The sequence below is a fragment of the Lepidochelys olivacea genome (genome assembly GCF_965140295.1).
Source record: "Lepidochelys olivacea isolate rLepOli2 genome assembly, chromosome: 1".
Classification (NCBI taxonomy): Eukaryota; Metazoa; Chordata; order Testudines; family Cheloniidae; genus Lepidochelys; species Lepidochelys olivacea.
Genome location: NC_140411.1, coordinates 193,655,656 through 193,668,579, shown reverse-complemented (window position 1 = coordinate 193,668,579; position 12,924 = coordinate 193,655,656). Strand labels below are relative to the sequence as shown.

Sequence of the window (12,924 nt, the reverse complement as noted above, 5' to 3'; positions counted from 1 at the left end):
ATATTGCAAATTTGGTTTGACAGACCTCCCTTTACACACTCACCACGTTCGCAGTGCTGTGTTGTGATGTTGCATCCTGACAGATATAACACAGAATACTTTTCACGCTGCGAGCCCAGAAGAGGCTTGTGTGTGTTCCAGAAGCTCACTGTTGGAGCTTGGGGTCAAAGAGTGGAAGACAGAGAACACAGAGTCCCATATGCCAGTGTTTGTCGGCAACTTCATCCCAGTAACATTAACCGATCAAAATACGTTTTGATCGTTTAAAATCTAAATATTTCCTCCCATTTCTAAAATCTGCCTGCTCATTGTTATGTTAATATGTGACTTTACCAGAAGTCTGGAAGGACCCTTTACCTCAGTTCTTTTAACGTACTCAGTGCAGGTCTGGACCAGACTATTAATTTCTCACTTTTCTTTACATACAAAGAGTTTTATAGAACACGTTGAGTTGTACTTTTGTTAGTTTGGAAAACTTAGAGTAAAGTCCTCTGCACAACAGTACTTTCTCTAAGGTCATTGTAACCTCCTTTTATATTCCTTGCTGTGAGGGACAAACTGAGGAAAGGTGTTTCCCATCCTTTTAATAAACATCAGATTCGCTGAAGGCCTCATTGTTTAGTTTATGCTGTAAAATACTCTCCAGAACTTGCCCACTCTAATCACTTTTTTTCACTTTCCAGCATCTGGTTTTCTACTTGTTTTTATCTATTTACTGAAAACTGCTGACAGACTCTTCGTCTTGTGTATGATTTTTTCCCCCAAGAGTTATTTGGTAGACAATTTTCTTAAATTAATTCCCATTTTAGTTGGAGGGTCAGTCATACAAGATGGTGTACAATAGGTCTGCATTGTATTGGCTGCTTTTTGCTTACCCCCAAACTGATAAAAAAGCAGACAAAATCAGAAAAATAGTTAATAACAGCACATTGTCACTCACCAGGTCAGCTCCCTGAGCATCATCAAGTCACATCTACTAACTCAATTGTCACAAACAGTTTGCACTGCCATGAGTCCTGCAGAGGGAGCAGGATTCTGTTTCGCTTCTTCTATCATCAAGAGAAGTGTCAGCTAAGTCCTGATTGCAGAATCTGTATTGCTGCTGGTGGTGGGACAGGCAGAAATGGTTTTTTTTCTGCTATATTTTTTTCTAAATCTCAGGCTGTTTGCAGCACAGGCCATTTGGGACCTGGGTGGTGGGGGAATCATTGCTCTGTTTAGTTAATAGAGCAAGTTTGAGCTCATATAATGGCAAGAAGAACTATGGAACCACCCTGTCAAGGTTCCTTCCCCACTCTGAACTCTAGAGTACAAATGTGGGGACCTGCATGAAAACCCCCTAAGTTTATTTTTACCAGCTTAGGTTAAAACTTCCCCAAGGTACAAACTATTTTACCTTTTGTCCCTGGACTTTATTGCTGCCACCACCAAGCATCAAACAAAATATAACTCGGAAAGAGCCCACTTGGAAACGTCTTTCCCCCCAAATCACCCCAATCCCTACACCCCCTTTCCTGGGGAAGGCTTGATAAAAATCCTCACCAATTTGCATAGGTGAACACAGACCCAAACCCTTGGATCTTAAGCACAATGAAAAAGCAATCAGGTTCTTAAAAGAAGAATTTTAATTGAAGAAAAAAAGTAAAAGAATCACCTCTGTAAAATCAGGATGGTAAATACCTTACAGGGTAATCAGATTCAAAACATAGAGAATCCCTCTAGGCAAAACCTTAAGTTACAAAAAGAACCAAAAACAGGAATATACATGCCATTCAGCGCAGCTTATTTTATCAGCCATTTAAACAAAACAGAATCTAATGCATATCTAGCTAGATTACTTACTAAGTTCTAAGACTCCATTCCTTTTCTGTTCCTGGCAAAAGCATCACACAGACAGAGAGAGCCTTTGTTTCTCCCCCCCTTCAGCTTTGAAAGTATCTTGTCTCCTCATTGGTCATTTTGGTCAGGTGCCAGCAAGGTTATCTTAGCTTCTTAACCCTTTATAGGTGAAAGGGTTTTTTCCTCTGGCCAGGAGGGATTTTAAAGGCATTTACCCTTCCCTTTATATTTATGACACACCCACAGTAACCTTTTATCATGTTCAAACTATAATCATATTTCAAAGTGAACACAGTTTTGTAAGGAGTCCCCTTCAGATTTCACTCTAGCTCTTCCCCTCATTTCTTCTTAGTTTACTCCCCCCCCAAAAATTGTTACCTTTAGACTTGGTGTTGCAGAGACTGATGTCCTCTTGGCTGCCTTTGCAATCCATTAATGCTTTTAAAAGTGTTGGCCAGAGCAAATTAGTAAGGAAAGAGACAAACATCCTGCGTGGGCAGTTTATGCTACTAATTTATTGTTGCCAGAGCCTGCTGGAACAAAGAACAAATCATACATATGTCAGTCTGATCCCACTTGCTTGGAAGAGAAAAAAGGAGCTAAGAGACCAGAGGGTTAGGCCAGAAAAAGCTATTCACTGTGTCTTGTCAGTACTCTCATGTAGAGCTGACTGGAGGACAATTCTGTTCCACAGCAACTTGAAAGGTTTTAAAATTTGTTTTTGTTTCACAGAGACAAAACATTTCAAAGGTTTTTGTGAAAACAGAATTGTGTATCTCTGTCTCTCTCTACCTATCTAGGATTGAAACCTTAGCTCCCCAAGTGTCTGTTCATGTGTCCTGGAGGACAGGACATTGGCTGGGATGCAGGAGAACCAAGTTCAAGGTACTCTGTCTCATTCAGATGAGAATTTTTAATTGTAGTTCACTCTTAACCAGGCAGAGCCAGGACTTAAAGCGGGGTCTACCACATCCTAGGCCGGTGCCCTAGCTTCCAGGCTGAAGAGTGCCAGAGAGGTTGTGTGCATCTCTCTCAAAATATCTTCCCAACAAAACTTCATTGAACCAGATGTGTGTATGCAAAATGTTTCAGCTTCAGTGAAACAGCATTGCCACCAGAGCTCCCCCTTGGGTTAGGATGCAGGCAGCATTGTAGAGACTCTTCTCACTCTAGTGCCCCGTTTGTCGGCCAACCTGGTTCTGCAGACCATCCGCACACTTAAAGTTCAGTCACCTTCCAGGGTATCTAAGTCCTGCTGTAAGCTGGCTTCTTCCAATTGACCTCTTCAAAGTCCCTTTACCCGTCTCCCATTGGGTCCACAGTGAAGTCCTTCTAAAATCAAACAGAACTTAACAGAATCACACTCTTCTTTTGCAGAAGAGCAGATCCCAGGACTTATCCCTGGGCCCTAGAGCTCAGAACTACAAACAAAATTAAACTCCCCAGGCTTCCCATCCCTCTTGGGCTCCTCTTCAGCTCCCAGTTTCTATGACAGAGCACCAGCCCCAGGACTGCCTCCCTGGAGCCTCATTCCAGAGGCTCCACACAGGAGTTAGTACCACTCTTGGGGCTCAGCTCTCCAGCCACAACCCAGCTCAACTGCTCTCCTCCACAGCCAGCCCCTAACTTTGTCTTTGTCTTGTGTTTTGGCACAGCAGCCTCATCATGTGAGGCTATGACCGCCATTTTTCTTTATTAATTTTTAGCCATTTTTTAAAAAAATATCCTTTCGCTCTGTCTAATATCCTTAAGGAAATACAGCAAGGCTGCTTTTTTGTTTATTGTTCCATTTCCCTGACATTCTCCCTAGTCCCTTTTGAGAAAAATATTTGATTCCAAGCCAGCTCTTTTTTTAAAAAGAACCTTTCTTTCCATAGAATATTGTCCACAATGCCATAGAAGATGATCAACATTTTCATTGGTTTTGCATGCTTTACCTAACCCAGCTTTATATCTTTTTAATAAGTTTAATGTATCATCTAAGACTAACACTCTAAAAATGACTACTTTGCTTTTTCTATGATGAATGTGGAGTATAATATTATCTTTGATTTTTGAGCATACATCATTCTTCATCCTTTTGTTTCCTTAGTCCATAGGTCTTGCCATTCCTTTGCAAGCTCCTTCATGACCATTCTTGTACATTCTTGTCTACTTAATGGTATCTTAATATCCACCTCCTCGTTTTTCAAGCTCTGTCAGCCCTCTCAAATCCAGATATTCCAATATGTGCCAGAATCCATGCATTTGTAAGCAGAGGAATAGTCCCGCTATTGTGGGGAACTTTCCTGGCTTCTGCACTACCCCAGTGAAGTGGGCTAGTGAAAGGATCTGAGTCCTGACCCCCACTTCCTTTACCCAGTGGTCTCCCTGCCCTTGAGGACTCCCCTTCCACTCTCCTGTCTGACAGAGTCCTCGTAACCCCAACAAGGCTGGGCCCAGGATTCCTGGGGGGCTTAACCCCCGACCCTGCTGTGGTCACCTAGGACAGGGGCTAGTGTGTCCCCACTCCGGGGTACTCTCTCTGCACTGGGCACTTCTCTGACCCACTGATCATTACATACAATTTAAAGCAAATGCAAGTTATTTAATCAACAATTAATTTTAAAAAGAATAAGGAAAAATGGGAAAGATTAAACACATCAACCTGCTCTGTGGCAGGGAACATCACAAACAGTGTCTCTGGAATGTCCGGGCAGTTCACAGTCTGTTCCTTGTAAGTCCCAGGCCTTCTTCTCAGGCCCTGGGTGTGCTGCAGGGATGCTGCGGGTTGGACACTTGCTCTGGTGGTGGCTACACGCTCCCAGGCTCTAAGTGGTAGGACCCTTCTTCCCAGTGTCGCCCCCTGCAGGCAGGGTCACGATCCAAGCCTGGCCTGCAGAGCCTCTTGGCTGAGGTGTCTCCCTGTGCTGGGCCCGCTGCCCAGGGTCCCCCTCGCTCTTCCCAGCTGCTCACTGCACCCAGCTCCGGACTGCTCCAGCCCCAGCTCCACCACTCTGTCTCTGCACTGCTGCTGCTGCTGCTCTGCCTCCAACTTCCTGGGCTGCTTCTTTGGCCCCTCTGCCTCCGGTTGCTACAGCTCTGCTCCCAGGACAGGGTCTGCTCTCTCTGGATCTGGCCCAGCTCTGCTCCCCAGCTCAGCTCGGGCCCCTGCTTTCTCCTTAGCTCAGCCCCACTCTGTCTGACCCAGGCAATTCCAGCTCACACAGAGGACGGGATCTCCCTGGCCTCCTGACTTCCTGATTAGCCTGCCCGCCCTGTCATTCAGGCTGACCTGGAGCATTGGCCTCTCCCCATTGCTCCTAGGGACTGGCGGTCTCAGGGTCCTGATTCCCCATTGACCCTTCCCCCTTTTAGTACTGGGAGCTAGCAACTAAAACACCCCCACTGACTGTTAGTGAGGGGGCAACAGTCCCCTTACACAATTGTTACACAGATACCTCCTTGCATTATTTCTGATGTTAGGAATATTATGTCACTTATTATGTCATGTCCACTCTCCAAAGTCCCTGTTTTGATTGTCATAATGCCTGACAAGGAATAAGATAAAATTAAACCTGCAGCTGGTTGCACATCTCTTATGCAGATTAGTGCCAACATTATTCCCATTACTTCAGCCATCAGAACTGTCACATAATTTGATAGCCTTTTAGATTTCTGGATTCCAAGACTGGGAACATAGAAGGCTGTTCCCACTCTCTGTTCTATCATCTTTTGATCCATCTGTATGGACTTGGCAAAGCTGGCCCCATTTTTCATCAATAAATTCAGAAATTTCATTGGCCATAATGTGTGAGGATTCTTCTTCTCTCAGTTTTTTCATACAATTCCAAAACCACTCATGGGGGAATAACTTTCCAGCTGTAATTTGATTTCCCATCACTACAAATTTTTAGTTCTCTCAATTTTTCTTTTTTACGTATCTCCTGATATTCTGAGGAAATCGGTGGCAATCCATATAATTTTGTCTACTAAGCTCCCAGTAATTTTTATAAATCTGTTGTGAACTTCTGTTTTCATGGTTCCCTTTTACCTTTGCCCAAAAGCTTAGAGCTAATAGTTCCATCCTTAGATTTATAGGTGCTTCTCCGTGGGTATCTGCAGTGGTGGTGGTCTCCTTGGACAACATGCCAATCACAGAGCTTGGACCCGGAGCAGTTCCAAGTTTCTAAGATTTGTTTTTGAGGCTGAACCAAAAGGTTGGCATTTGTAGTCTAAAACTGGTCTTGCTGTATACATCATCATCAATACCATCTTATCTGCACCCTTTTTGTTTCCAGCTACACTTTTAAGTAAGTTCATCCTACTTGTACACTTTTGTATGATATTATCTATGTGACCTTTCCAACTTAATTTATTATTAAACTCTATTCCCAGAAACAAACTTTTGAACTGTATGAATTTTTTCACCATAAAGAAATAAGTTCCAGTGTTCACGAATTTTCTTCCTGGTTAAAAGTGTTCCCTTTGTTTCTGCAAGTGAATTTACATCCCCTATCATTTTGCTGAAGTTCCTCATTTGTCTTTTCCTTACCTACTTTGTCTTTTATGCTTAGTTCTCATAACATAGACATCTGCAAAAAGGGAAGTACCTATTTCCGACTGCACGCTTTCTGGGAGGTCATTTATCACAATGAAAAACAAAGTAGAGCTAATAATACTCCCTTGTCGAGTTTCATTTGTAAGCTTGTAGCTTTTTTATAAAGCTGTCCCCACTTTGACTTGTATGGTTCTGTCTCTTAAAAAGGCCCGTATCCACCACAAATGTTCTCTTTATTTCAGTTTTGGCTAGTTTATAGGAGGCCTTTTATCCATAGCATGTCAGATGCTTTTTCAGTGTCCAGGAAGACTGTTAGCATAAAGTTCCTAGTCCTTATGCTTATTTTGTCCTTCATTTCTAATCTTATTATATGGTCAACTGCACATCTTCCTTTACTTTTCTTTGTACCTCAGTTATAATATCATTTTTCTCCAAATATATCACTCATCTTACATGTATCATTTTTTCCCCATGATTTTCCCCACACATGTTGTGGGGGCAATAGGCCTATAAGCATCAGGTCTTGAATGGACCTCGCCTGGCTTCCGAATTGGTATTACCATTGCTTGTTTCCATTCTATTGGCAGCAATCCTTTTCCCATATATTATTATAGAATGCAGTAGAATCTTTGGCCCCCTTCTGACAAGTGTTGGAGCATTTCATTACTTTATATTATCTTTACTGGGAGCTGTATTTTTTCCTTTTTCTAATTGCTGCAATACTTCATACTAAAATTTTTGTTTAACACATCATCAGTATATTCTCTCCAGCCATTTAATAGTTCACAGTTTTCCTCATGAAACTTATTGCTTTGATTCATATCGCTACTGACCTTTTGGAATTCTTTTGCTAAAATGTCTGCCTTTCCTAGGCTGGACACCTCAGTTTCATTGTTTACGATAAGACCAAGTATACATTTACTTTTACATCGAATCCCATTCATTCATAGAATTTTGGAAAGCTTTGCATCTTTGTTCCATTTCCCACAGAAATTTCTCCAACTTTCTTTTTTTGTCTTTTTCATAATCCTTTGTGCCACCACCTTACATCTTTTGTAATTCATTAAGTCTTAACTATTCATTGTGTGTTTTGCTTGCTTGCATGCCTTATGTCTTACCTTGATTGATCATTTGCAATCCTCATTCCACCAGGGAACCAGATTTCTAAGTCTAGGGCAGGGGTAATCAATTATTTTTTATCAAGGTCCAAATTTCTTGGTCAAGGTATAGTCAAGGTCCAGACTCCAGAGAAAATACTACAGAAATAACAACAATGATAAAAAGGAAATAAAAAGATTTTGTGGTCCATTCAAAAGAGTCTGGTGGTCCGGATTTGGCCCCCAATCTCCCTATTGACTATCCCAGGGCAATTCGATGTTTCGTAAATGGCCGGATCAGCTGCTGTTGTAATTCCTTTTATTACATTTGTTGTAGAATTGTCCTAGGTTGTCACTTGTACAGTTACTACATAAATATTTATCACATTTAATCTAGGAAAGCTCCTGGTCAGCTTTTCGAAAATTCCAGCTAGGACTCTTTTGGTGTTTTCAACATTTTCTCAGCCTTGGCACTCAATAAGTTAATGGGAAGTGATCACTTTCCATTATCTTCTCTCTAAATTTCTGAGCTGCATTTACTAGCTATATGATTTGCTGCAATTCCCACATCCAAAACAGAAAAGGATCCAACCATAGAATTAAATCCTGTATTCAATATTACGCATATCAATAAATTGTTCTAAGCATTTATGATTTAGGTAAGTTTTCTTACTTCCTCATAACTTATTATGACCTGTATTAATGTCTCTGCAAATTATGAATGGGTTTTTGACATTCTAAAATAACCAGTTTTTCTGATTCTAAAATAACTAATTTTTACATGGATTATAAACATTATAAATCCGTATATACCGGTAAGTGTTTTTGTTCTGCATGGGAAACTCAATAGCATTATAGTTAAAACTTAGTTTCTGCATATCCATGTCTCCTCTCGGTCCCTGCAGAGTATATCATGCCTCAGTAGATTGAACACAAGTTTACTTATTAGCTGTGTTTCTTGCACACACATTACATCAGGTTTTTTTCCCATTTCAAAGATGGCTTTCTTAAATTCCTGTCCATGCATTATTAAACTATGTGCATTCCAGCTAAGGATTGGTAAAACCATTTTAATTAATCTGTATTATTGCCTTTATTTAAAATTGCGTAAATGTGGTCTATCAAGAGATTGTCTATTTTTAGATATTTTTCTGCTGCTTTTGCTGGTTTTAATCCTTTCAGGTTTTTTCCCTGTGTGCAAGGTAGTTAATTACTTCTATAAACTTCTCTTTACCTAGAAGCAATACATCATCTTCCATTCCTCTCACATTCTCCTCCCTGACCACATGTGTGTTCTGTTATGCCATACATCTTTTCTCATATTTGAGTATTTTTCTTTTACTATTTTCTGCCGTAGATACTTTTTGGTAACCTCTGCATAGGATACCTTTTGAATGGTTTTATTTCTTTGTATTTCTGTAGCTTGTTCTGCTACTGCACATCCTTTATATGCTGCACCTTGCTTTCTCCTGTAATTGCTGCATTTAGGTTCTGTTCCTTCTACACAATTCTCATATGAGTGATTTACTCCACATTTACTGCACCTCTTTGTTCCCTTATAAATAGCTGCAGCATATCCAAACATTTGACAATTTTATAGCACCTCACCGGGGGGGAATATATGGTTTACCCAGCAAGATTGATACTCCATTTAGACCGTATCCCAAAGTATCCAACCTTTAAGTGTTATGCTTACGGCCGTAGGTGGCCATGTTTCTCCCTCTTTCCTACAAAGTAACTGTTTAACAAACAATACTATCTTCATCTGTACTCTTTTTTTTTCTATCATCCTTGGACAGCCCCAGCACCACTCCATACATTACCTCTCTTCCTTCTGTCAGGAATTTAGGCAGTTGACAAGTAACTTTCATTTTCCCTATGGTTACAGTTTTAAGAAGCTTTTCAGGTTGCTACTTATGTGTACATTCTATCAATAGATTTCCACCCTGCATTTTTTTAGCTCTTTGCATGTCACCAACACTGCACTTGAGCCATTCTGCCATTTTCAGGGCATTAACCTCTCCTATTTTCACATCTTCTGCCACTGATTTGACAACAATGAAATCAGGGCTGGCTCTAGGTTTTTTGCCGCCCCAAGCAAAAAATTTGCTTCCCCAACTGCCCAAGCAAAAAAAACAATTAAAAAAAAAAAGGGTGACGGGAACGCTGCCCCTGGAATTGTGCCGCCCCAAGCATGTGCTGGCTTTGCTGGTGCCTAGAGCCAGTCCTGGATGAAATGTTGACTTTTATCCTATTTTTGTTGTTCGTTTCTATGGATTCCTTCTTCTTCAAATCCTGAAATGTAAAGTGTTTTTTTTCTTTTTTCCAAGCTGAGACCATTCCTCATCCCCTGCTGCTTCTCCTTCATAGTCTTGTCCTTCTCTCCCCCACCTCCTTTATCAGTTTTAGTGTTCAGCATCTTTTCAGCTGGGGGCCCAGGGCCAGCTGCAGCCATCCACTCAGCCTGCTCCTATAGCCTGCCGTCATCATCTTCAGCCAGACACCAGCATTCAGCCTGACTCAAACCTCAGCCCAGCAGCTAAGCCCTATGTCAAGGTTCCTTCCCCATTCTGAACTCTAGGGTACCGATGAGGGGACCTGCATGAAAAACCCCCTAAGGTTATTTTTACCAGCTTAGATTAAAACTTCACCAAGGTACAAACTATTTTACCTTTTGTCTCTGGACTTTATTGCTGCCACCACCAAGCGTCTAACAAAATATAACTGGGAAAGAGCCCATTTGGAAACATCTTTCCCCCCAAATCACCCCAATCTCTACATCCCCTTTCCTGGGGAAGGCTTGATAAAAATCCTCACCAATTTGCATAGGTGAACACAGACCCAAACCCTTGGATCTTAAGCACAATGAAAAAGCAATCAGGTTCTTAAAAGAAGAATTTTAATTAAAGAAAAAGTAAAAGAATCACCTCTGTAAAATCAGGATGGTAAATACCTTACAGGGTAATCAGATTCAAAACATAGAGAATCCCTCTAGGCAAAACCTTAAGTTACAAAAAGAACCAAAAACAGGAATATACATTCCATTCAGCACAGCTTATTTTATCAGCCATTTAAATAAAACAGAATCTAACGCATATCTAACTAGATTGCTTATTAACGCTTTACAGGAGTTCTGACCTGCATTCCTGCTCTGGTCCCAGCAAAAGCCACACACAGACAGAGAGAACCCTTTGTTCCACCCCCACCCCTCCAGCTTTGAAAATATCTTGTCTCCTCATTGGCCATTTTGGTCAGGTGCCAGCAAGGTTATCTTTAGCTTCTTAACTCTTTACAGGTGAAAGGGTTTTTCCTCTGCCGAGGAGGGATTTAAAGGTGTTTACCCTTCCCTTTATATTTATGACACCCTATCTGGGCCTGGGCCCAGGCCAACCTTCCCAGCCCCTAACTGCTGGCCTTCCTCCCCTTTAAATCCTACACCCAGTACAGGTGTGGCAAGGTGGGGCTAGCTGAACAGGGCTGTCTATCCTGGGCCTCTCACCCTTAAATTGGCAGGCTAACCTGTTACAAGCGTAATTTGTCTAAATTTTATTTTGTCAGAAATGTTCCAAATATTTCTAGTCTTAAGTGTTAAGGCTACAGCATCTACAAGCTTGAAGCTTCACGCTCAGCCAAGCATGGATGCAGCCCTAACAACGCTGTTCACTTGATACTGCCGACCAGATGATGTAATTGTCTTATGATGACAACATACTGTTTTATAATCTGCCAGACTTCCATCTTCTATGCTGCTAAATTTAAACTGTGTGTCCTCACTAGGGACTTTGGCAAACCATGCTGGAATAAAGGTGAACTCATGCAAAACTTGATATAAATCTCTTCTGAGGAGGAAAAGGTTGGATTTAATGTTCTCTTAGCTAAACTCTCCAATCAAGTAACAAAAGCGTCTGCCAAGAAATTCTGATTTTATGAGATTTTCCCCTCTAGTTTGGCATAACTAATGGCTGAGATCATATGAAGAAGCATTGCATCTTTGTGGCTTAGAAAGAAACCACTGGACTTTCTCCGATTGGTAGCCCCAAAACAGACCTTTCATGTCTTCCACTGGAATGACTACAGAATATGCCATAGTGGATGGATAAGCAGTGAAATTGATTGCACAGCAGAATAGCCTCAGATTTACTAGGGCCAAAACCTAGTCTGATAGAAGTTAATGACAAAATTCACATGGATTTCCATTGAAGCATCATTTCACCCTAAATATGTAATAATTCTATTGTCATAGGAGTAAGTGGGTTAGCAAAGGGATGCTGTTTCGTCTTGCTGTGCAAATTTAGACCCATATTCAAAGGTGACTTTTAAGAGGGTTTGTAAGTTACACAAAAGTAAGTGAGTGTGCATCTAACAGCTTGTCTATACTAGAAAGTTGTGCAACCTTAATTATAACAGTATAGTTAAAGAATTACAATCCTCCTTGTATGGATGCATTTGTTTTATATGTGTGTTTTATATTGGTATAGCTGTTCCTGTACCGAAAGGGGAATGACTATCCCAGTATAAACCACCTTTATATCAGCATAATTATGTCCACACTAAGACTTTTACTGATATAAATATGTCAGTTAAAAAAAATCACATCCTTAACCAAAATAGTAATACCAGTAAAATTTTTAGGTGTAGACCAAGCCTAAGTAAAGCAGTCTGTTAAGTGTCCACTGGCATCCGGGATGTAGGCCGGAGAATGTAGAAGGTGTAAGTTTGACAAAATTTTGACTCCCTCTTGATATGCTGCCACTCACTTAGACTTATCTGAGTTAACCCACCAAATTTTGCTTTGTAGTTGAGATTGAAAATGGATGTTTACTTGTGTATTCATTAATTTGATCCAGGACAAAGGTTCTCACCTACTTGCCATGATATGGCTTTTTGCTGGAAAAATAGCAAACTTACATCCAAAGGCAAAATTGTGAATTTTAAAAATTTTGCTTTTTTTCACCAAATCAGCTCCACACTATTCTGTGCAAAATTAGCTTTTTACCACCTCATATTTCCCAAAAATATATATGAGGTGTGAATGAAAATGGTTTTGTTTTTTCTCATCAAAACTTGGAGAGAAAAGTATCCCCTCTTACCCCCGATTTTGCCAAAAGCAAGAATTTGTGTTTTACAGCTCTAGCAAGAATAAAAATTTTAAGTGTCACGTGAGATGAACAAAGATATCAGGCTGTCTTCCTTACGTTGCTGGAAGCGTAATGTTTGCAAGTCGGTCATTTATAAACCACAGATGGACAAGGCTTTCCATAAACAGGTGAAATGAGTGGGGGTGTGCTTGACATATCTCTAGATTTATAAAATAGACTCTCTGCCCCAGAAGCTCTTACTTAAATATTTCCATGATATCCACCACTATTGTATCTGAGTACATTACAGTAATTAAAAAGAAATACAAAACATCAGCATACAGAAGGATGATTTAGTAAAATTACTGTT

The 12,924-nt window shown here is 40.7% G+C and overlaps 1 protein-coding gene across 6 annotated transcripts in view; it reads left to right on the top strand.

The window, feature by feature from the left end:
* The window catches only part of LOC311523322 (OX-2 membrane glycoprotein-like), a 135,687-nt gene that overhangs the window by 23,936 nt on the left and 98,827 nt on the right, over positions 1-12,924 (top strand). Inside the window, exon 7 of one of the 6 annotated variants that reach the window (XM_084633173.1) lies at positions 2,640-2,715. The exons of the other annotated variants lie outside the window; for them this stretch is intronic. Coding sequence (XP_084489299.1) covers positions 2,640-2,653 — 14 coding nt within the window. The 3' untranslated portion in view covers positions 2,654-2,715. Of the gene's footprint in view, positions 1-2,639; positions 2,716-12,924 lie in introns of those variants that run through there. 6 annotated transcript variants of the gene reach the window in all.